Genomic DNA, 25,242 nt, shown 5'->3' with positions numbered 1-25,242 from the left:
GGTAAAAGTTCCCAAAAAATCAAAATAATGAGAAAATGATTTCAAAATTTTCTGTAAGAAAAAAAGATTTGGCCATTTTTCGGAAAAATCATGAAAAAAAGCAAAAATTTGAATATTCCGGTCTGTAAATTACGACTGACTGGGTTAAAATTTCTGAAATTTTGCATGATAAAAAGGGACGATTGTCTAATAAACACCTGGTACACGCTTTTTTTATAAGAACAGTGTACTTTGGCTGAGGGTGAGCATTATTCTTATTTTTCTATTGTTCAAAACAATAAGCCTATTGTTCTAACTCTGAAATCTCACCCTGATATATTATAGAAGTTATTCTTATAAAAAAAAGTGTGTAGTTGTGTTACCGTAACAACCAGTGATGCGCAGTGGCAAAACGCTGAGTTGCATAATATCAATTTTTCAAAATCGATAACTTTTCACTTTTTCAACCTCTTTTCCAAAATAGTTTAATAATTAATCCATTGCGGACGTACTTAAAAAAAGCTTTTGAAAATCAAATTAGTTAAAAGAAAAAAAAGCTTTTTCTCATTAGTTTTAGAAGCCAGTGTAATACGAGACAAGTTAAGCGATTTGATGATATGTATAGGTGTTAAAATTGACAACGACAAAAAATCAAAGAATGAAATTACAAAACATTCTTGCGGTGTTGCTTATTCTTGATTTCGTTGCTTGTGTAGCAGGTGGACAAAACGTGACAGCGACAAAAACAAAGAAGAAGAAGAAAAATAAAAAGGTTAAAGCAACTGATAAACCTGATATCAGCATCAAAACCAATAATACAACAAGATCCGCCAAAACTTCAGTAACAAAAGATCTTTATGGAAAACGAAGTGAAGCATTTTGTCATATAACTGAAGATCTAATTAATGCAACGCGAGCATCTACAACATGTGAACAGATTGTACAAATAGGGAACCACACTCGTTATTGTAAACAAATTACGGTGGGTTATGCACCAATAGTACCATTGATCTATCAGAATGAAACTGGTCACGTTGTCGGGGTACTTCCAGGTTTGTAAAATTGTTTTTGTTTGAATACACGCTTTTATGCTTGAGACGTATGTACTAAATGTTAAATATAGTGTGAATTAGGATCCTAACCTAAGAATGCTGTAAGAATATTTTAGGCCCGGGGGGGGGGGGGGTACTACCCTTGTCGACCGACGGGGGTGCTCCGCTGAGGTTCGAAAAATGGACCCTACGTGGGACTCGAAATTTGCGAAAAAAGTGACCCTGAATGGGACTGAAATTCAAAAATTTTCTCAAATTTTCTACTTTTCCCCAAATTTTCCAAAAATAGGCACCCTACGAGGGACTGATTTTTCTATTTTGGTGTTTTTGCGACCCTACCTGGGACTCGTGGAGGTCAAAAAAGGTACCCTGACCAGCGGAGCATCCCCGTAACCCATCTTGCCCTAGTACCCCCCCCCCCGGGATTTTAGGATGATTTTCCCAAAAAAGTTAAGAATATCCATGATGAAATGGATTTACACCATTCTTACAACATTTGTTAAGAATTTTTAAGAACTTTTTTGGGAAAATCATCCTGAAATATTCTTACAGCATTCTTAGGTTAGGATCCTAATTCAGACTAGATTTAACATTTAGCACATACGTCTCAAGCATAAAATGACATTTTTGTGAAAGGAGTAAGTCTTACTTGTAATTGACAATTTATAATTGAAAATGCTCTAAAAATAGCATTCTTAGCTTGAGTACGAAAATTCCATGATGGTGACATTCTTAGCATAGTCTTAATTTTTTGGCCGGTTTCATCATGGACATTTTTATAAAGTGTATTCTTATTAAAAAAGCGTGTAGATACGGTCTTTCAAAAGTGCCCGGTTGTAACTAAATTTACAAGGTAACCTAAATTTCTAAAAAATTAAAATTCGAAAGTCAATCCCTTTAGAGAGAAACAAATTCCGTTTTTTGGGACACTAAAAGTGTTCAAGCCCGAAGAGCTATAGGTGAAACTTTAACCCTTCTCAGGCAAGAGAAATTGAAGCCACTTATTTCCCATCCAAAACGCGCACAGAACGCGCCGTAATCATGACGACGAATTGTATCTAGCGGTTCCTTTGTTTTGGAGGACTACATTTTTTGAAATCTGTCGATAGATTTTAGTTTTAATCCGGTGTTTGTGTAAAAACTACACGCGGGCGTTCTGGACGGGAAATAAGTTGTTTCATTTCCCATCAAGGAGTCTCGCTTCTAGCTCTTCGGGCTTGAAACTCAATGGGGTTTTTCCCTTTAGCTCTGGTCTGAGAATCTAAAACATGTAAAGAGCTCTAGCCAGTATTAATTCGTTGGAGTTGAAGAAAATATCTTCGTGATACCAATTGAAAAAGTAATTACGATCGTGTAATAAGTGTCCCTGCTGAGGCTGATTTAAAATATATTTGATGTTAGTTTGATTGTTCCTCAATACCTTAAAGGAAGAAGTTTTGGCGGAAAGAAAATTTGGCGGATTTGGCGGATTTGACTGAAATCCGCCAAATTAAGTTCCCGCCAAAATTTCTTTTTTCCGCCATCCGCCAAATTAAATTCCCGCCAAATTAAACATTTTGAAAATATGATCTCTTTTAAGGTGTTTTTGCTATTTTTTCGCTGTTTTGACGCCATTTTAAGGATAAATTTTTAAGCGACCACCAAATTAAATTCCCGCCAGATTTAGTTTTTTCGTCCATCCGCCAAATTAAATTCCCTCTGAAAAAACATTTTTGGCCATCCGCCAAATTAAATTCCCGCCAAAATTTCTTCCTTTAAGGTATATATCCTAGTAGGTGTAAAAAATTCAATGGAAATTTATTAACAGAGGGGTGTCAATCAGAATCAAGAGTAATTGAATATCAAGTCGACTGAGAATTCTTGCGAAAGTAATTTTATACTCTTAAGTAATATTCTCACTAACTTTCAATTTAGATAAAATGGCCTCCAGCAATCCATCCTTAGGTCTCCCAACTGTAAACTTTGAACTTAGATTTCTCCCACATAGATGAATTTTTGAATATTGAATGCTTTTTTTTAAATGCTGTCCAGTCCAGTGTCATCTACCCACCAGCACAAAAATTTCCACCTAATATGAGACAGGGTTGTATATCAACTCTCGCTTAGTGACCTGGCAAAAAATTAAGACAGTAGTGACGAAATCCTAGGAAGCTACATTTCATTTGCGGGGGAAATATTATGCTTTGAATGGAAATGATGGGATAATAACGTCTTTACTCGTCAATACGAGATCTAGGCTATCGTGGTGAAATAAAAATTGATTTCTCATAGACGGTTTTAGACCATGTCGAACTTATCAGAGGAAGAGATTCGTAATTGCGATTTTATTGTCTTTTAACGAGCGTTGCACTCCTTCACATGTTTCTGACGTACTTGTTCTATTGTCTTAAATCCACCAGTGTTTCTAAAAGCAGAAGTCGAAGGCAATAACGAATTAGACTTTTAAATAAGTTAACTAAGTTGAAGAAAAAAAACAAGTACGATGAATGGGGCATTAAAGAGACGGGGTTTTTTTGTTCACAGAACACAGAGGAGCGCCGCGACCACTGCACCATCTGAAAGTACCCAAAGAGGTAGTTTAATCTCAATTTATGGTTGGCGTTTTTCGGAATGGCCCGAATGGAATGGTAGGGTTAAGGCTTCTCAGCGTCTCTTTTTTTCTATCATAAGGCTATAAACAATACGTAAATCAAAACACGAATTAATCTGTTTTAGACTTGCTGAACGAAGTATTCATCCGAAGATGTTGTTTAGGTTGTGGCAAGATAGTCTACGAGAACCGATTCACTCAAGAGAACAACCTCATGCAGCAAGATGTCAATAGAAAGATGATTTTAGTTCCTCATGAAATGCAACAAGACAAAGTGGTGAAGTTACACAAACACAACGTTGTGCGAATGATAAAATATCAAAATATATTCTTTCTTGGTAAGAAAATACAAGCTGATGCAGGGGACCTTGTTGGTACACTTTTTGTTAGTACAATCAAAACTTGGCCTTTGTTTGTGATTGCAATTTCAATGGCTATATGCGCTGGTACCATTATGTGGCTGATGGTGAGAAAATTACTTTTATTTCAATAAAACCAGGCTTGTCTTTGGTTTTAATCTTTGATAAGTTCGATTGTTAAGTTTTTTCTCATATGTTATCAAAGAGTTACAAGACCTGAAGGAAATCTGATTTTTTTCTCTACAGGATCGTTGGATAAACGAGGAGCACTTTCCAAAGACTTTTCCAAGAGGGCCATTTGAAGGATTTTGGTGGGCGTATGTTTCCATGACTACTGTCGGGTAAGTTGGTTCTTATACCTGGTTGCACGCACCAATGAGTGCTGAAAAGTATATCTTGACATTGCAGTGCATTGCAAAACACCCCAGTTTTTCAAGTTATGGTCGCAATAGAAAAAATTTGGTAAAAATTTACCACTACTGGCAAAAACCGGGGTGTTTCCGTATAAAATATTACGTAATGAATATTTTGAATCAGGACTCAAAAAAAATGTGAAGTAAAGGGATTTGGGAATCCACACCCAGGATAATAAAATCGAATTTCTGCTGATTTACTATATAGTTGTGGCGAGAAGGCTACATTGATTTTCCTTTATTACTTCTAGATACGGTGATCGGACACCATCGACAATTTTCGGACGTTTATTCGCTGTGGTATGGATCATGATTGGGATTACCATTTTCAACATGTTTACAGCGACCATCACTACTGTACTGAATAGTGAACTCACCTATCAAGCCTCGTTCTCGCCTTATAATATGGAGGTATATATGATTTCGCCTTAAGAAGAAAAGCGTATTTGAGAGTTTACCAGACCAGATATCTGACAAACTAAACTACTTTAAGTGGGTTTAAAATTTCGTGTAGATCAATTTTGCGAATTTCACGAATTTTGGCTGTTTTCGCGAAATTTAATCCACTTATGGCATTCATTCTCTTTTGCATTGAGTAACTTTAGGAAGATCTCACCAATGTTTTTCATTATATAACAAGTGAACTTTACACGTTCAGATTGGCGTAGTGAACAAATTGCAAGTCGTTGTGTCAAGTGTTGTCTCAGAGAGTGCTACACCTAAAGGTATGTCGCAATTGACCTTTTCATAAATTGCGTCACAAGCAACGCTTACCTCGTTTTCAAAAGTAGATTTTGTAATTAATCCCCAGATGAGTTCATAAGAAGTTTACTCTATTTATGAAAGTAACACTTGAGAACTCAAGGAACTTAATCACCTTGGTAATGGTTTCAAAACGAGGCAGAGGTTGCACTCAAAATAATTTATGGAAAGTTCTATTGAATGTAAAACATGAAAAAGAGGTCTATTCACAATCACAAATTGGTACTTTAATGGGATAAATTTTCGCGGGCATTAAATTTAGTGGTTGTCATTAAACGTTTTAAAAGTACTTATTTGACATTTGGCGAGTTTTTTTTCAAAAATATTTCGAAGATAAGGCCAAATATATCTATCTCACAACGTTTGATATCTCGTTATAGGTTATGAAGATGTGTACAAACTTATAGAAGCTTTGAGAAAAGATGAAGTTAAAGGTACTTCTATCCTTTCCGTCATTTTATACGTAATGCTTCAAGGGTTGTCTTTCATTTCAACAAGCAACATGCTGAATGGACCTACCTGATGATGAAAGCTAGATAATAAGGCAATAAGGAGAAAAATTAAAAGAATCAGTCAAACGATATAGCGTTTTGCGAAAATGAATAAAACATTAAATTTTATCATTGATTGTTGATGGGGGAAGAGGGAAGGGGAGTAAAATCAATTTTATTGAAAATTGAAACATGCTTGATGGTGGGCGTTGCTATTTATAATGTTTTTGAATGAAAAAACAACCAATTGTAAGGAAAAAGTCCAATGAAAATCTAGAAAAACGGCGATTTCCGGCATAGTTCCGGCATTTTTCGCCGGAAAAAAATTTTTTTCTCAAAAATCGGACTCGGCCATGTTTTGAGCATTGTTAATACGCATCTTAGAGCAAAAAATCAGAAAAAACTAATGATGAAATCTTGAGAAAATGCCGAAAAACAAGTGTTTCCGGCATATTTCCGGCATTTTCGGCCGGAAATGAATTTTTTTCAAAAATCGGGCTCCGTCACAATTTAGGTATTGACATTTTGCATCAGTGTGCAAAATTTCATGAAAAAATATAAAGTACAGCTCAAGAAATTCAAGAAATACTGTTTTTCCGGTGAAATATGCTTGATGGTGGGCATTGCTATTAATAATGTATTTGAATGAAAAAACAACCAATTATATGGAAAAAGTCCAATGAAAATCCAGAAAAACGGCGATTTCCGGCATATTTCCGGTATTTTCGGCCGGAAAATTTTTTTTCTCAAAAAACGGACTAGGCCATTATTTGGGCATTGTTAATACGCATCTTTGAGCAAAAAATCAGAAAAAACTAATGATGAAATCTCGAGAAAATGTCGAAAAACCAGTTTTTCCGGCATATTTCCGCCATTTTCGGCCGGAAAAATTTTTTTTTCGAAAATCGGGCTCCGTCACATTTTGGGCATTGCTATTTTGCATCATTGTGCAAAAAATTTGAAAAAACTAATGAGCCGATCCCGAGAAAAGCTGGCAACAGACGAACGGACGGACGGACAAGGGTTAATTTAAAGGACTACCTTAGGGTAGGTCCAAAAAGAAGAAGTACTACGAATCAAGCATTTTTTAACAAGCAACCAGGTTGATAAGCCTCTTAAATTTTATTTCACTATTTCGTAAAGTAAAAGCTTTATTGATAACCTTAAACATGGTATAATATCAGCTAAGCAAACCTAAGCCCGACCCGAAAAATGGAGTTGCTTATAAAAAATATACTAGTCTTAGCAGAATTAAATTCAAAAGAAAATCTCACATCGCACATGAAATTTTGTTCCACGCTGATGATAAATATCTTAAAATCCTTAGCTATTGCACTGGATCGGTTCATGTACGCATGGACTGAGAGTAGAGGCTTATTACCAGCGCATACTGAAGTCAAATGGAGGGTCAAGTTATGTGGGGAAGCGCTTGGCTTGTTAAGCAAGACCAATGATATCAAGAAAATGCAAGATCGCTTCAATCAAAACTCATTGGAAGTTCTTTACAAAAGTCCAGTAAGTTTTAGTTTTTCCTTTCTCCAAAATATTCCGATGTCTTCGACCCGCTGGGACCCTTGCCCCATTGAAAATTTGACCAGAATTTCGTCCCTGTTGGAAAATTACTCCACAATTTTACTCTGTCATCCCCACTGTGGGCAAAGTTAAACCGACAGGGTTGTTCCAAAGGTGTACTTATAAATTCTGAGAGTAACAGAGATACCCAATTAACAAAATGACTCCTCAAAAAAATTGAAAATGACACTTAAAAAAAGAACATTAAGCTCACCTTCTTCACTGAACTGGATCATGCCATCTCAGAGTCAACCCAATAAAATCTCCATATGATTAAGAATTTACCAACATCAAATTTAAGTCATTTTTTTTCTTTTAATTATTCTGAAACACAAAAGTAGAGAATTAGAAATATCTCATTACCGGGATTAAGAATCAGCTTGTATCCACTCATTAAATGGAGGGGGGATTTTCAGCTTGCTAAGTTACCAACCTATTAGTAAGGTGTCATAATATTCACGCAGTGACTGTGTGACCTCCCCCCTGAATTATTTTTCGCTTCAATACAGGAACATGTAAAACACCCAGCCACCGAAGAGGAGGAGCACCATGTTGTGGAAATCTTTCAAGCAGATAAGAGTTTCGTTTACACAATGTGTGGAGTAGCTTTTCTCTCAATCTTTTGTGTTTGTGTCGGTATCTTTGTCAATGAGAAGAAATGGAAAGCTTCTCGTGAAGGATTCCGTAGATTCTCACAACGCTGGCAACAACGTCCACAAGAACATGCCAGAAACAAAGATGCTTATGTTGTGGGTAATAATAACGTAGAAACGAAATCCGTTGTCATGAGAAGCACTGCAGCTTAAATTAAAAGTGACCAAATTGTGTCTGGAGATACGTAGAACAGAATTTATGTAAATAAAAACCCATAAAAATTTATATGGATTTTTATAAACTTTACTAATTGCTTAATTTCTCTTTTAAAACCGATTGTTATTACCTTAAGAGAAAGAAATTTCATGTATTCAAATCATTCTAAACTACAATAAGAGTTTGAGGATTTTATTTTACTTAAAACTGTACCGCATTTTCCTTGCACATTGTATAAATGAGAGATTAAAGATCTTTGCACTGACCAATTTCCAGGCCTCCACATGTAAATAAATGATTACGAAAGTATTTAAAACAAACGCAAAAGACGATAAGAACGTAGAAACTCTCATTTTTTGACTATATTCCTTTTTTTAAACAAAATGAAATAGTACAAAGTTACCTAAATTCATCATTCTGGCAAAATCATGCTTACAGATCTTTCTCGCAAAATTGTGAACCCTTCTTCAGGTGAAAGTGAAAGCAAGGTATGGTTGAATATGTCTTCTACAGTACGAATATTGTAATAAGTAGCTTAATTATATTACAGGGATTTTCTTCCACTTATCAGAATGTTGCACGCTAATTGTATATCACATTAAAAAAAACTTGTACATATTGCTACTTAAATAATTTAAAAACTGAAAGCTTTTTTCACAAAATTCAATATTCATTGTAAAGATACCACCAATGTATTGTATTATCCGGTGTACTTAAAATTCGGCTTTATTCTCACTTCCCGAGTATTTGGAATTTCGAAACTTAACAAATTTATTTCTTTGACTGGAATCAAATCAAGGTCGTAGAATCCAATCCAAAAAGTTTCATGACCATAAATACACAGACGAACGAAAAATCCAGTGGTCATAGAGACTTTATTGATAGACGCGTTTGGTGAGAGACGAGTTAAGATGAACCTTGTCTAGGTTCCAAGTCTCCAGCAGGTGTATCAATTTCCTCATCGTTGTAAATATTCTCAGCCTGAAAATTAAAATTAGTAAGTTTGACAGAATATCAATAAATGGTCATGCAATAAGTTTGAATCACTGTTATTTGACCTGATTTGACAAGTAAGTTAAAATAGCCTTTTTCAGAAAAAAATTTACCCCCACTGTTGAGGATATTGATTTTTCGAAGTATCAAACCCATAGATATCCTACTTTATTAGTAAAGACCGCCTATCCGCTCTTGAAATATGCTCAACCCCCTGGATATCATCTCTTATAAAGATGCTTACCCCTGGATATCGTATTTTTTACTTGAAAAGACACTTTACCCCCTGGATATCCGCTCTTTTGTAGATATTTAACCCCTCTGGATATCCACTTTTGAGCAAACAACAGGGGAGGCACGGACTATTTCTGGAAAAGCCCAATCGTTGTTTAAGAACGTAAAAGCTTGCTTGACCTTCTAAAAGGAGATGCACTAACACTAAACAACCAGAAAGATGATCATACCATTTGCCAGACTTGCATAATATTATCCTCAGAGACACTGCAAATAGCCCATGGATCATTAGGATTCCAGGCGAAATCGGAAATCTTAGCTGTGTGTCCACCATGAATAAACTAAAAAGTGAGATGTATCAAATAATCAAAGCAGAAAAAAGAAAAATCAGAATTCAGATATAAACGACATACTCTTAGGTTCCAAAAAAACGGGCCCCCCCGCTTGTAATTTTTCGAAAATTTTCCAGCCACCCCGGACCTTATTAGGACCCCCCCCCGTTTATTAATCTCTAAGAATATTTTCAGCTGTCAAAGAGAAGGCCCCTTATTTTGCTCTAAATAGCCTGATTTTAGCCTATTTTTACTTTATTTTTGGGTTTCAGAAGTACAATTTCCAACCCCCCCGGTAATTAGGTCCCCCCCCCCCGTTTATTTAAATCTAGAAAATTTTCCAACCCCCCCGTTTATTCGAACCCCCCCCCCCGTTTATTTGGAACCTAAGAGTACCTGCAAAAAATTGAAGTTGAACATTGACAAATCTCGCCTCGGAAATTTTCCCCAGAATAGGGCATCTCTCAAAAACAGATGGGATGGATATAACAGCCTTCAATTTATGGTCAGAACTGTGTACTTTATGTAGAAATTCTTATAAAAACTAGGTTACTCAAACAATGGTCCCTATAATCTTAATTTTGTTTTTTTATACAACTTACGAGAAGTTCAGGTGGTCCATCCTCGGCGTCTTCTGTGCTTTGTTCTTCTCCAATTTTACTAAAAAGTAAAAACAAGAAATGGTTTCTCAGTCCGACATACATCATACAATTTTTGAATAAGCTCAAATTGATTTGCACGGTTAAGCTGAATAATAGGTAAATTGTTACCTGAGATCCCATACATGCAATCGCCTGTCAGTACCACTTGAAGCAAGGATAGTTTCGTTATGGGGTGACCATTGAACCTACAAAATAAAATTGCTGCATTAGAGTATTGTACACACATTGCACATCTATATCACCAGTAAGACGTTAAGTAAAAGATGCCTTCTAATAGTGAAATTCCTGAGCTTTTCAGGTTTAAACGAAATAGCATATGACTGAGTATAAGTAAATAATACTATTCAATTTCCTGAAACTATAGAAAACTTACTTGGAAGATTTCGTCCTTGTGCGATTCGAATGAGTGAAGTTTTAGCCTTAGGTTTCTCAAATCCCATAAAGCAACAGTCTAAATGTATAAAGCAGGTATAAATCACCAGAGTCAGAATTTTTATAAGAACAAAAGGCTAAAATTGTGGGTGTTTATGAGTTAATTGTCTTAAATTCCCGACAGTTTAGAGAGACTTGGGACCCTAATGAGAAACGTGTTACAAATTCGATTCAGAGCATCAGAGTTGTTGAAGATTTGTTTTTCTCTAATTTCCTAGGGGTGAAGCTTACCTTATCAGCGGAACCAGTAGCCAAAATAAATTCACTGTATGGGTTGAATGAGAGACAGTTGACCTGTAAAGAGAAAGTTACGATAATTAAGTCTTTCCGTTTAGGTAAGAGTTCAAATAAAACGAACATTTGAACGATATCAGCAAATAATAATGATATTGAAAAAGTTTTAACCTCAGCAGTGTGAGCATCCACAGTGTGACTTGGTTTGTTGTTACTTCCACGTCGAGTGTCCCAACTGAGAAAAAAAATATTTAAAACTGTGATATCTTTTTCAAGATCAATCAATCAATCAATCCTAATAAGTTAATAAATAAGTAAGCGTTTGAACAGGTTTGAATCTTTATGAAAACTTCCCAAAGACGCAACATCAGGTGAAATAAACATACATCATAAGTTTATGGTCATCAGCCACAGAACCAAAGAGACTTTCATGAAGTAAATGCCACGAAACGTCTTCCACCACATCGGAGTGTCCATTGAAGATACGAGCAGCGTCAAGAGTTTTAGCTTCTTTAGGTGCAGAGTTTAGGTCCCATAAGCAAATAGTATGATCGTCTGACGCACTCAGTAAGTGACCGCTCAAATTTGGATTCCACGATAGTCCGTATCCTTCCTTGGAATGGCCTTTCAAACGTAATTCTGGAGTACAGCCAGAGTTTGGATCTACACAGAAAAGAAAGGTCTCATGTTACATTAAAGTAACCCCTTGTTGATTTAGACATATTTTTGACATATGTATACATAGTTCTCCCGTCTTCAACGCTGCCATACATTTGAATACAATTTCTTTGTCATACACGAAATAGTCCTTTTCAGTAGTTTTAAAGGAATGGAGAAAGACAGAATTTGATACCTGGTTTAGAAGGGTGTTTTGTGTAATCAAAGATGAGTACATCTGACGTAGGTGTTTTTGTGGCAATGACGTATGGGTTTTGTGGCATGTATCGTGCTCTAAACAAAACAACAAGCCATTAATTGATAAGCCAAGTTGGAATTTAATCCAAAAAATGGATGTTGATTTCAAATACAGGCTTTCAGATTATCCTAATGTTACAGTTGTTACTCCAACGGTCAACTGCCTCACTTAAAATAACCACTAGGGCTTTAAATTTTGTTAAAGAGTGAGGCATACCTGTTAACTTCACCTTCGTGATTTATTTTGATATCAATTTCAATTTTTCCACTGACAGTTCCGAAACCACCAAATTCTAAAAAGAAGAAAAATCTGGTCAAATCGGAATAGTTTTGAAAATTCTTCATCAGAAAGTGTCATGTGAATAATAATTTTCAACAGGTAACCCCTCATAATAGAAACAGAAAAATCATTGTACCAGCTTTATCATGATCATAGTGACTGGCATCAAATTGAGTTTCGTCTTTCGGTAGTTGCACACTGGCTATTACAAGGTGATTCTGTTCATCTGACCTAGAATAATAAACACAAAAATTCTTGAAGGTTAATTTCTCACATCTCCCATAAGTACAACATCTCAAAGCACTAAAACAACTAATTTTGAAAAAAAAAGACTACCTGTACCTTTGTGACACAAAAAAGCAAAAGTTTCTTTCAAATATTGACTAACTGACTTGGTGTCGTGATATTTGTAGTTGGTTGCTGCACAGGCAATTGAATGCAATTCCATCTTGCTGCGGTTCACTTCAGAACCTATGCTCAGGTCAGCCCAAACCATGTAAAGGAAAAACTCACGTGTGTGTTCCAAGAATCAATCGATGTGTAGAGTAGTCTTTGCCTTCTTGCCTGAAAAATCAAAATCAAATCATAATTAAGTGCTTCCAAAGCATTGTATACTGCAAGAGGGTTTTATTCCCTGTTTTAAATCCTCTCCACGAATAGTATATACATAAATCCTAGGTGAGTCATATTAGGAACTGATTTCTAAAGATTACAGCAAAATTGTGTTGATTAAATTTTGTAAATTTGAATAGACTTACTTTGTAACATCTGGTAACCACTGAACAGTCAAACTGGGCCATTCTAAAGCATGTGTCATTACCAAATCATAAAGGAAAGGCGTGTTCTTCTTCCAGATTTTGTATTCTTCATTGATGATTCTTTCTTCAGCTGCATCATCGTAAGCTTCTAAAACATCAACGAAAGCAAACAGTTACCATCTATTTTCTGTACACAAAAGGTATTAACCTTTTGTTACGCAGGCGAAAATCTTGCCCTCTAGAAGCTCTAAATAGGTGTTTTCATGCATCTTTAATAGCCTAAAAATGAATTTTGATACTTGATAGACTCATTGCAATACATCGAGTTGATTATCCATCAAGTTTTTGTATCATCATTTCTCTAGTTTGCATTATTTGCCACCGAATATAAGGGTAAACAAGCTAGATGCTGAATGGACCTACCTGATGATGAAAGTTAGATAGCAATAATAGAGAGAAAAATAAAAACAATCAATCAGAAAATATAGTGGTTAGGGAAAATACATTAAATTTCATCATTGATTAATGATTTACAATCATGCTTGATGGTGGCATTGTTATCAAATGTTTGTGTGAAAAAAACAACAAAGAAATATATGAAAAAAGACCAATTAAAATCAGCAAAACGGAGATTTTAGGCATACTTCCGGCATTTTCGGTCGAAAAAAATTGTTCTCAAAAATCCAAATCTACAACATTTAGGTCTTTGTGCCAAAAATCAGTAAAAAACTAACTAAAAACGTTACATAATAACAAACGAACAAACAGACAAACGAGGATCAGTTAAAGGTTTTCTACGGGAATGAAAGGAGCTTATTTTAGGCAGTGTCTTCATGCTTAGTCAATAAATTAAAGCTACTTTTACGCAACAATATCCTGCAAACAGTAAAAGATCGAAAGTTGTTTTGAGATGTGACCTCACATTCTATTGCTTTTGTAAACAAAATATAGCAAAGTTGATTTCGAGCAAATTTACAATCGAATGCTTTGATTACGAGATAGAAAGCGTTTTATTTATTATAAACATAAAAACATTCAAGAGAATATCAGTAAAAGTCCACTGGAAAAAGTGCCCTTTTTGGCAACCAACGGACGCTGCCCTGCCTTTCTAAAATATAGCCTGTCACCGATGTCTAAACTTTTGACTGTATCTATCTCTGTAAAAAGCTCTCTACTCCCAAATAGTTCTAGAATAAACCCTGAAAATACCAAGATAATTGATAAAATATCCAATCTTTAAATAAAAATTGAAGATGAAAATTCACAAAGAAAAAACAAACCTTAAGCAAAGAAATTGCCTTCATAGCTCATTTTTCCATGAAAAATAGAAAAACTTTTAGATATTCGAGTTCCCCAAACATTTTAGAATCTTTAGTACACATGGCAAAAGAAAAAGAAATAATTAAAACCTTTAAATCAACTGAATTCTTTCCATAATTCATATACATCGAGAAAACGTCCTCCCGGAATTATTTTTTTTAAATGTGAAGTCAGAACTTCTTGTCACATGACAAACAAATTTCCAACATCCAATGAAAAGGCGCAATTTGTATCACACAATAGAAAAAAGTCACATGACAGCAATTTTCGTAGAGTGGCCGTTTCGCTATATTTATAGGATAAGAATACAAAGATTGAACCAGGGGGTTATATTATTAGCTGGGGCTTCGTGAGGCTAGGCTTTTAGGGCAACGTTTTTGGTTTTTCTGAAGCATATAAGATATCAATTTCACAAGACTTACTTAAAAAGGGAAATTAGGGGAACAATTCTATCATAAAGTTATTGGCAAAGACAGTCACCTTTTGAGGTGGAAATGATTGTTTATCTTGCATAACTTTTTATTCCCGTCTTATCCTGGTTTGACAACCAGTAGTCAACTACATCAGAAACATACAGGAATGTTTACACATGGACCGGATAAGTTTCCATGAAGCACCAGCAAGAGCAAAAGTAGGATTTGGCTGAAATTGGACCTTTAATGTACTTTTTTTGGTAAAATCTATGGTAATCCTGTTTGTCTATATGAAAAGGTTATCTATTCCTTGACAAGATTTTATTTTATTTGAGATTGATTGCTTTAGGGGTCACTCACATATCGATTCTTCCCACGACTAACGTCAAATTGATGCTAATTTGAAAACCCCCACCCCCCACCTCTTAACGTCAAAGTTTCAAAATTATCAAAAATCAATGAAAACTCTCTCCTTCACTTTCATCGTTGTTTTGCCAGCCGCCATCTTTAATTTTGCTACGGCTTGCTCAGTTTACATTTTAAAAATAATTGAGATAATTTCAAAACCTTTTTGCGGGAAATCGCCGAAAATAATTATCTCCGTAATCATAATCAAAAGAATAGCGGCATTTCATTACAAAAAGACGGACCGTCGGCAAAATTTAAGGGCCGTGCGGGCCGTCTAGACAAAAGCAACACGATACATAAACATCAAGCCGTTCGTTTTGGTTAAAATTGTTCTATAAAATAGCAGAGCGAACAAATACTTAGGTATAGAAAATGAGGAAAAGAAATATGGAAAGTAACATTTGTCACGGAAAAAAATGTCTCAAAAATGGATATTTCTGATGAAATTTCTTAGTGTCAAAAACTTGCGTCAATTTGACGTTAGTCGTGAGAAGAATCGATACATGGGGCGACGTCCATATTCAAAGTTGCCACGTGTAACGGGAAAAGACCATTACTTTCAAAACATACCGTGAGATTGGGTAACTTGCATCAGTGGAGGCTAACATGCATAGCCCTCAAATGAAAGACCTGGCTGGTCATTAAAATACCAAATTAAATTAAAACAAAAATGGTAGAGTAGAGCTGCGAGCAGAGCTGCATAGTTGTATTTTAATGACCAGCCAGGTCATTCATTTGAGGGCTATGCATGTTAGCCTCCACTGATGCAAGTTACCCAATCTCACGGTACCTACCCACCTCGTTAACGGTCTTCATGATTTGACCAAAATCTTTGATTTTCTCCTTGGAATTTTTAGTGAAATTTCATTTTGGTCATCAATGTCGCAGCTAACTCTCAACATTCCGATATACCTACCCACTCGACCCACTAACAGTCTTTTCCCGTTACACATGGCGACTTTGAACATGGACCATTGGACCATTACCATCAAACAAAAAGATATCAAAAGTCTTGACTGACAGGCCATTTTCTCATTTTTTGTGTCATTTTGGTCAGCTGAACGGATTGACACATTTCCATTGTTTTGCCTTTTGGAATAGGACCCTGCCGAATCACTGGACTTAACAAACATCGGACACGTGAAAGTCCGGTGTAAAATGAGAATTTTTTTACCACCGGACAACTTCTACACCGGACTTAAGGAAGTCGGATGTCCGGTGTCAGAGAAGGATATTTTTCCCACCAGACAATCAAAACAACAGACATGACCGGACTGGTGCATCCTGTGTTTCTTAATTTTTTGTTTCATAAATATCTGGCGTCCAAAACTCCCTGTATGCAACACCGGACTGACAGCGGACTTGTTGCGTCCGGTGTAGTGAAAGGATACTTTTGCCACCGGACAAATACACCGGCCAGTCCAGTGCGTCGGCAGGGTCCTTTTGAAATACGCGCGTGGTATGCTGGTATATGGCGGCAATCACAAATATCTTCATTTCGCATCCTCGTTGGGTCTAAAAAGTGAGTCAGTCGGTCGGTTGATCGTTAAAATTTTCGGGTTTCCATTTTTCCATACATTTTTAGAGTGCATTCTTGGAGGAAACTGCCAGCCAGCCAACAGCCAAAACAACCGCGTGTAATGGGTGGTTTAAAATCATGACCTTTGAACACTGTAACCTCCGACCCCAAAATAGCGCATGTAATGATAAACAAAGTCAAAATGCTTTGTTTGCGCTAGAACACGTGCGTTTGCGTAGGGTAAAATGGCAAAATGCGAAAATCGAATTTGGCAAAATTTTTTTGAAAAATGACCCTACAAGATTTGAAGATATCTTTTTATTCCATGAAGAGATTACTTTCAAATAAGAAATGTATTGACAATGAATGGGTAAGCTTTCTAGAAATCCAAACATAAATTGCATAGCTTTTACCAAAAAATAGCACTTTAGGATCAGAAACAGTCAAAAACCAGCTTTTTCCAATTTTCTTCGAGTTACAGGAATCAATTCCTTGTTTGTTTTGATCTGAAATTTTCAGTAGGGATGGCCAACATTGTTCCCTTGCTCATATCAGGGGGGGGGCAAGACGGGGGCAAGACGGGGGCAAGAGAATTAAAGTTTTTAAGTAAAATCTTAATTATCACCCAAAAAAGTGCCTTTTTTTGTCCATATCTTTTGAATAGATTGTCCCAGCCTTATCCCTCTTTCAGTAAAGCTTCCTATACCTTTTGTCCTTCAGAAAAACCAAACATATTGGCCTTAATTGCTTGCTTTCAGTTCCTGTAGCCAGTAGTGTGACCCCCTGTATTTCTATTTCAATTTGCGCGGGTTTTTTAATAGAGACGTCACATGACTCAAATCCCGCAGTCTTATTGGACTAGAGAAAGCGAAAGTGAAATCGCGCGATCTGATTGGATGAAAAAAGGCCGCGGGGGCTGGAACCGAATGGAATTCTCTAGAATTCTCATTCTAAAACAAAATGGCGGCGAGAAAAGTACGTCTGTTGCTTTGGACAAAAGGTTGTAAATTCTGGTTGATTTTAAGGTTTCATCTTATCTAATCTCATTTACTTTAATTAGTAGAGGCTTCTTCAATGTTTGGGGAAGGTAAGTCTGTAAAAGTTATTTGTTTTTCGGTGGAAAAAAGTGTTTAAAAAAGCATTTTTTGTGCTCAAGGTTTATAATTTCTTCTCAAATTTTTGTCTTTAATCTTAAATAGATGAACGAGTATTTGACTAATGGTTATGATTTTTTCACAGAACATAGTAAACCTATTCAGGAACGTAGACCTTTTTACAGAATTTCAAAAAATCTGTTAGTTCTGGAGGTATATTGAAAAGTATAGACATGGGTAGTTCGCGTTCGTGTTTCGCGTTCCCAAACCAAACGCATGTGAGAAATCGCTCGCAAAAAATCGGCAATAATAAAATTTTTGAACGAAGGAAAGTTCATTGACAGAAAAAGTCTGACAAATTTACCGACTTTACCGACTCAATTCTACTCAATTTTCTACTCAGTCTATCGGGCGACGCAAAACGAAGATATTTGTGATTGCCGCCTATATGCAAAAAAAACAAGTGATACTTTGATGGACCTACCTGGATTATGCATTTAACACGTTTATAATTGATATCTACGTGACGTGACCATTAAACAATCATTCAGAACACAAATAGTGACGATCTATTAAAATTAGTCGTTTGTTTCTTATAAAAAAACGTTTAGAAACCAAAATTTCATGCTCTTGTTCTTTCATATTCAAGACTTTGTGAGCAAAAAAACATCTCCAAAAAATTGAGTAATTTGGCTAAGAACATTGATGTATGTTTATTAATAGTGATTCTTATTGATCAAGATGCTTTTTTTGAGCTGAAAAATTCATTTTTTACAAAAGTCTGCTTGAGCCATCTTTTATCTACTTTCATACAAAAAATCAGAAAAAAACAATGGTCCAATATTTCATTAAGTCCAAAAAACCCGTTTTTTAGCCGTTTTTTGGCCCAAATTTGCCCAAAAACATTTTTTTCGAAAATCGGGTTCTGTCACATTCAAGGGTTTATAGTTATGCATCTTTGTGTAAAAAATCATAAAGAATGTAAGAGCCAATCTCGAGAAAAGCCAATACCTAAGTAATTGATAATGTGCTTATAAAAAAATATCGAATTTGGCCAGTTTTTCTATGAAAACACGCCAAGCAACCCAAATTTCCTGTCTAAACACACATATTCTTCAAAAGTAAGCCCTCATGAGCAGAAAAACATCTATCTCATAAAAAAATTGAGTAATTTGACTAAGAACATTGATGTATGCTTATTAATAGTGATTCTTATAAATAAACATGCGTTTTTTGAGCCAACAAATTTTTTTTGCAAAAATCTGCTTGAGCCATCTCATACCTATGATGGTACCCTACTTTCGTGCAAAAAATCAGAAAAAATTAATGATCCAATTTTTCACAAAGTCCAAAAAACCCGTTTTTTAGCTGTTTTTTGGCCCAAATTTGCCCCAAAAAATTTTTTTTCGAAAATCGGGCTCCGTCACATTTTGAACATTGCCATTTTGCATCATTGTGCAAAAAATCAGAAAAAACTAATGAGCCAATCATGAGAAAAACTGGTAACTAACGGACGGACGGACAGACGGACAAAGGTTAATTTATAGGACCTCCACCGGGGTAGGTCCAAAAAACGTTTTTTTTCGGAGTGGTGCTACCCAGGTAAACTTAAGTCACAAGTGTTACGCGTAAGCCAAATCGCGTATTACGAACAACCTCTAAATTGCCGAGTACAGGAGAAAAAAAAATCGAAAAAAAGACAAAAGACCAAAGACCGCATAGCTTAAACACACCAGGTTAGCCCTGGACTATTGAGGTATTACTTTACTTTTTGCTTCTTTCCGTCCAACGCTTCATTCAATCTCACGTCTCAATACAAGGGTCCTGTGGCTGGTCACCCAGGCATTTCGCCAAATCCTGAGGAGCAGCTGCACATGACAGTGAATGGTTTCCCATGTGCAGCTGATCAGGTATCTTTTATCCTGAATTATCTGCTTTTTTTTGTTCGTCCAACTAATTCGTTCAACTAGTTCTCCTGTTGGCAATGTAATTTTACTGAATCACTTAAGTACCTACCCAGTCTCTGGTTTGGTGCTGTTTGTTTGCAGCCATGCCGACTCAACAAAACTCTCAAAACACCATGAGGAATGTTGTGTCGGTTGAACTCATCAATAGTTGGAAGCAAGTTCTTGCTGAACTAGCGGAAGAGGCCAGCAACGAAACAATTAGAAATTGCATCAGACTCTACGATCCAGCAAAGCCAACCAAAGATAACGTAAAAACGCTGAAATCGTGTCGAAAGGATCCTATTATGGAAACATTGAACTTCCTGTCAAAAAAGACTAACTCTATGAACAAAGATGAAGCCATTGAAAAATTATGTGTGGTTATACAAAGCTATTTTCCAGATATATGCCAAATATGCAACCAGTCATACAGAGTAAAAGCACATGACAGTTCACTCCTAAAATGCGGCTCCTGTGGGCAAGAAGTCCATCGACCGTGTTACCTAAATCTGTTAAAGAACATGAATTTTATTGATCAAGATGAGGAATTGAGAGAATTGGTATACCAAATTCCTGGTATGTTTTATCTTTGCAAACATTGCCAGGAAAACACAATCAACTTTCCACACAATACATATAAAGCTGCCAATGCTAATGTCAACAATGTCAACATTAACTCTACCCAAACACCTACACAAATAACCACAACAACTAACACTACTATTGTTACTGACTCTCCTGAACAAACACCTACACCCTCACCTGCCAAAAGTAACACTGATCTCTCATCAGACACCTCAATACCCCCTCTACAAAGACGATCAAGAACTCTTCCACCAATCCCACTTACACCAAATGTTATTCTAGACAATAAAAATGAAGAAGCAAACAAAAACCTTGATGATGTTAATCATCTAGGGAGAACAGATTTCATGAAGAAAAGATTTCTTAGAGAGATTGAGAACAACACAAAGCTCACATCTGCAACCTCCCAACCCTCTGAAGAATCAAAAGATCTCAACAAGACCAACAACAATACACCTCCAACCTGTCGATTCTATATGAAAGGAAAATGTAAGCATGGTATTCGCGGTAAAAACTGCCAGTACACCCATCCTAAAGCCTGTCCAAAACTCATGAAATACGGAAACAAAGGTCCAAGAGGATGTAATGCTGGAACTAACTGTGCACAGTTTCACCCCAGAATGTGCTCTTCCTCAATTAAAAGTGGTACATGCTTCAATACCCACTGCACTTTTGCACACGTCAAAGGGACCAGATCCATGTCAAAGAAATCAGATCTTCCAACAAAGAACCACAGAGAAACTAACGATTCATTGGATTTTCTCAAAATACTGGACAACTTTCGCCTGCAAATGATCTCATTCATCAACGAAAGTCTCAAACTGCCACCACAAACTCACCCTACTCAAGAAGTGTCCAAGCTGGTAAATCAACAACGATACCAAACCCAAGCCACAATTCCACCACCACTTCACTTGGGGAATCTGAACTTCAACCAATCAAACCAACTATCCAATCCAAACTTCAAGATGATGCAACATTGAGAAACTTCATGTTTTTAAACATCCAAGGTCTTTGCCCTCAGACCAAACACTCCTCAGTACCATATCTGAGGGAAATTTTGAAGTCAGAGAATCACATTTTTCTAGGACTGACAGAAACATGGCTATCCAAAGGTCATAACGAGGCGGAGCTAGAAATTGACGGATAAAGGCTATTTCGAAAAGACAGAAATAGAAAGAAATCTAGATATGGCAGATACAGCGGCGGAGTGGCTTTCTATTTACAGGATGATATTGCTCCTCTTTTCGAACCACTATTGGAATTCTCCAATGGGGTAAACGAAGCTCTCCTTCTATACTCTAAGCAACTTAATGTTATTCTTGGAATACTTTACAGACAACCGACCAACAAAATTCACAAATCAGATGGTCCTGAGTTCATTCAAATGCTCGCTTCAATAACTTCAAAGATTGATACCATTAGTGACTGCACCCCAGACATTTATATTTGTGGAGATTTCAATATTCCACACACATTGATCAACGATACATACACACAAACAAAAAGCTGTGATAATCAGCTTATATATATTTTAACAGATTTTATGATGCACCTAAACTTAAATCAGACAATTCATAAACCAACACATAAAGACGGAAATATTTTAGACTTTTTACTAACAAACAATCCAGATATGGTTTTCGACTACCAAGTCACTCCTACCATTCATTCAGATCACCATATGGTCCAAGTTGCAACCCATATGACTTTCGACAAAACTTGTAAAAATTTTACCAAGAAAACCTCACACAACAAATTTGACAATTTTAATTTTCACAGCCACAAAATTAATTGGGAAAATATTAAAAAAGATTTACTAAATATTGACTGGCATGCTATTTTAAACCCCATTTCAGACCAAGACGAACAATATGATACTTTTCTTGATAAATGCATAAACGTTATCACTGAAAATCAAGTCCCTTCAAGAATGTCAAAGAAATCAACAAAAACCATTATACCCAGAGATAGAAGAGTGCTGATGCGAAAACGCCTTAAGCTAAAGAAAGGAAATCAACTCAAAAGATTCACCAAAAACTTATCGATATTGAACTTAAACTTCAAGAATCATACTCCAATGAAAGAAAGAACCAAGAAACAAATGCTACTTCGAAAATAAAATCCAATCCAAAATATTTTTATTCGTACGCAAAACGCTTTTCAAAACACAAACCGAAGGTTGGACCATTGAAGGATCCAAAAACCAATCAACTGACAAATGACAGTCAAAAAATGGCAAACATTCTACAAGATCAATATACCTCTGTTTTTATGGAACCACTACCCAACTATAACTTGCCAGAAATCACCGAAAATCAACCAAATCTAAGTGATATCGACTTCTCAGAACAAAATATTATAGAGGAGATCGACACTTTATCCTCCAATGCTGCAGCAGGACCTGACGGCTTCCCTGCAATTTTCTTAAAACAAGTCAAGTCACAGATTGCAGCCCCTCTCTCTCTAATCTGGAGAAATATACTTGACAAAAGGCTACACACCTCAACTTTTGAAAACCAGTTTCATCACACCCATCTTTAAAAAAGGCAACCAAGGCCTACCTGAAAACTATCGACCTGTAGCATTAACTTCGCATGTAACAAAGATCTTCGAGAAGATTGTCAGAAAACGGCTACAAAATCATCTAGAAGAAAACGACCTCTTTAACGATAATCAACATGGATTCAGGTCTGGAAGATCATGTCTTAGCCAACTTCTTTCGCACACAGAACGACTCATCCATCGCATTGAAAAAGGACGTAACGTTGACGTTATTTACCTTGATTTCAGCAAGGCATTTGACCGTGTAGATCATACAATCTTACTCCATAAAATCGTATAACTGGCAAATTACTGCAATGGATCAGATCCTTCCTTACCGGTAGGACCCAACAAGTATCTGTTGACTACATCCTCTCCAAAAAAGCAGAAATCATTTCTGGCGTCCCCCAAGGATCAGTTCTTGGTCCACTTCTCTTCCTGATAATGATCCAAGATATTGACAGTAACATCCTACATTCATTTCTATCTTCATTTGCCGACGATACACGTTTAATGAAGGAGATCTCTAATAACACTGATGTTCAATTTCTACAAAACGACCTTGATGTGGTGTATCAATGGACACCATTAAACAACATGCAGCTCAATGGCTTGAAGTTTGAACATCTTAAATACGGAAAAAATGAAGAACTGAAAGAACACTCAAGTTACCTCTCAGACACTGGCTCTCCTATCGAAACCAAGATGGACGTGAAGGATTTAGGAGTCACTCTGGATGTTAACATGACATACAGCAAACACATTACAAACCAGATCGAGAAAGTCAAAAGTATCATTGCTTGGATCCATCGAACGTTCAAAACAAGAGATTGTCAAGTAATGCTAACTCTTTGGAAGTCACTGGTACTACCACACATTGACTATTGCTCCCAACTGTGGTCACCTTCAAAAAGATATCTGATTAAACAACTGGAATCACTTCAAAAATCTTACCTGAATGGAATCCCTACACTTCAACATCTCAACTATTGGGAGAAGCTCAAAGAACTTAAACTATACAGCCTGGAGCGGCGCAGAGAAAGATACAGGATTATCTACACCTGGAGCATCCTAGAACAGCTTGTACCAAATTTTAACTATGCTGAAAACAAAGGTGGCATCTTCAGTTACGATAACCAGAGACTGGGTAAAAAATGTTATCTAAAAGAGGTGAACATAAGGCAAAAAAACATATGGAGAGACTCCCTGTCAGAAGAAGGTCCCAGACTATTTAATGCCCTCCCACAATCCATCTGTAACCTCAAAAAGATTTCTCAAATTGGATGATTGTTGAGACGAACAAAGAAGCCTTCAAAAAGTATCAAAAAGTAAGTATAAGAAATTCAAAATGGCGGCCAAGCCCACGATGATATCTATCAAAAGTCTTCGTTTTCCATTCAGCTATTGCAGCTCAATAAATCAATGAAATAATTTGAAATAAAAAGTAAACAAACCTTGAACCTTTCATGAATCCAAATAAAAAAAAGTATTCATCTAAAGTGAAGATTACATTTCAAAATAAAACGATTTCCAAACCAACCTAAAGTCAGTGTCTGGCAACTAAAAACTTCTCTGCGGGGTCACTGACAAGGAGTTACGACTTCAGACTTTAGATTCCAATTCTTGTATAGGCTGCAACTACACTGCCAAATGATCTGTATTACAAAGACTTCCAATTGGGTCCATAAGTTAAGAAAATGAGATTATCTTATAGCACGGGGGTTCTGTTTTTAAAAACAAACTTCAAAATAAAATTGTTAATGAGCTTGTTACTTAAAATATCACTTACTTACATAATTCATTTATGATATAACACCCCTTTCTTAAATAAATGGCCTCTTAAAGTCTTTTATGTTTGCCGCAAGAAGGAAGAAAAATTTAATTTGACCCCCGGTTTTTTCTCTCGTTTTCTAGCCATTTCCCGCGTGTTAGTGTAGACACAACTTTAATACGGGGAAATGAAGCGTTTTCATTGGTCTAAAATAACGGATGGTCACGTGACCAGAATTTTTATCCAGGGAAATGCTGTGGCCGCAATGTTTTGCTTTAGTGAGATTGACCATTTTGTAGTTTAGATTTGAGCGGGCGAAATTTCTGTACAAACCAAAATATGGCTTCGTTGGAATACTGGTTGAAACACTTGTAAAGTATCTCTTGCTTTACCTGGCTTTACTTGTTTGTTTCCCAAAATTTTATTACGGTAAATAGGTAAAAAAAAAAAGCTACTAAAAGAAATTTGTAGAAGATTGTTGTTTGGTTTTTCTGGGTTTGAAGATATTCGGTCGCCAACTGGGCAGGGGAGTCTAGTCTACGTACAAACATGGTCCCACACTAAAGTACTACTAAAGTATACACACTAAAGTTCAAAGAGTATCTTATAAATGATGAAAAGAAAAAGTTATGTAATTACCAGCTGCAGTACCAGACATCTTGTTTGAATCTATGTGAATTTCGCTTATAATTTTGGTCGAATAATGAATTTTTTGCCTGGGTGTCCTTTTGACTCGTGCTTGACTGATCTGGCGGGAAAGAAAAATAGATTCCG

At 36.2% G+C, this 25,242-nt stretch overlaps 2 protein-coding genes across 2 annotated transcripts; one reads left to right on the top strand and one right to left on the bottom strand.

Annotated features, from left to right (window-relative positions):
- The first annotated feature begins 533 nt into the window (after window positions 1-533).
- LOC136812589 (uncharacterized) lies at window positions 534-8,365 on the top strand. The gene is made up of 8 exons (XM_067069116.1): window positions 534-1,031; window positions 3,747-4,087; window positions 4,227-4,321; window positions 4,645-4,804; window positions 5,052-5,118; window positions 5,536-5,589; window positions 6,974-7,161; window positions 7,728-8,365. The coding sequence occupies exons 1-8, from the start codon at window positions 638-640 to the stop codon at window positions 8,022-8,024; spliced, it is 1,596 nt and encodes a 531-aa protein (XP_066925217.1). The 5' UTR covers window positions 534-637; the 3' UTR covers window positions 8,025-8,365.
- A 10-nt stretch (window positions 8,366-8,375) lies between these two features.
- Window positions 8,376-25,231, bottom strand: LOC136812590 (histone-binding protein RBBP7). Its single transcript, XM_067069118.1, has 14 exons — window positions 25,108-25,231; window positions 12,869-13,016; window positions 12,624-12,674; window positions 12,247-12,341; window positions 12,048-12,123; window positions 11,769-11,866; window positions 11,302-11,578; window positions 11,087-11,150; window positions 10,913-10,975; window positions 10,623-10,700; window positions 10,358-10,434; window positions 10,190-10,247; window positions 9,486-9,596; window positions 8,376-9,009 (listed from the first exon to the last, which is right to left on the bottom strand). The coding sequence occupies exons 1-14, from the start codon at window positions 25,124-25,126 to the stop codon at window positions 8,935-8,937; spliced, it is 1,290 nt and encodes a 429-aa protein (XP_066925219.1). The 5' UTR covers window positions 25,127-25,231; the 3' UTR covers window positions 8,376-8,934.
- Between the last annotated feature and the right edge of the window lie 11 nt (window positions 25,232-25,242).

The sequence above is a fragment of the Clytia hemisphaerica genome, unplaced genomic scaffold (assembly GCF_902728285.1).
Source record: "Clytia hemisphaerica strain Z4C2 unplaced genomic scaffold, Clytia hemisphaerica genome assembly, whole genome shotgun sequence".
NCBI classification, from domain to species: Eukaryota; Metazoa; Cnidaria; class Hydrozoa; order Leptothecata; family Clytiidae; genus Clytia; species Clytia hemisphaerica.
The sequence above is the reverse complement of the archived record's forward strand: the minus strand, read 5'-3'. Positions and strand labels throughout refer to the sequence as shown.

What these genes read in the sequence shown, in the direction of transcription:
- LOC136812589 (XM_067069116.1), top strand. Translation starts at nt 638, where the DNA reads ATGAAATTACAAAACATTCTTGCGGTGTTGCTTATTCTTGATTTCGTT. An exon ending in GTACCATTATGTGGCTGATG is followed by an intron (nt 4,088 to 4,226) that starts GTGAGAAAATTA and finishes TTTTCTCTACAG; the next exon opens with GATCGTTGGATAAACGAGGA. An exon ending in GTTTCCATGACTACTGTCGG is followed by an intron (nt 4,322 to 4,644) that starts GTAAGTTGGTTC and finishes TATTACTTCTAG; the next exon opens with ATACGGTGATCGGACACCAT.
- LOC136812590 (XM_067069118.1), bottom strand. An exon ending in CTACTGGTTCCGCTGATAAG is followed by an intron (nt 10,701 to 10,912) that starts GTAAGCTTCACC and finishes TTATACATTTAG; the next exon opens with ACTGTTGCTTTATGGGATTT. An exon ending in ATGGACCACCTGAACTTCTC is followed by an intron (nt 9,597 to 10,189) that starts GTAAGTTGTATA and finishes CTCACTTTTTAG; the next exon opens with TTTATTCATGGTGGACACAC.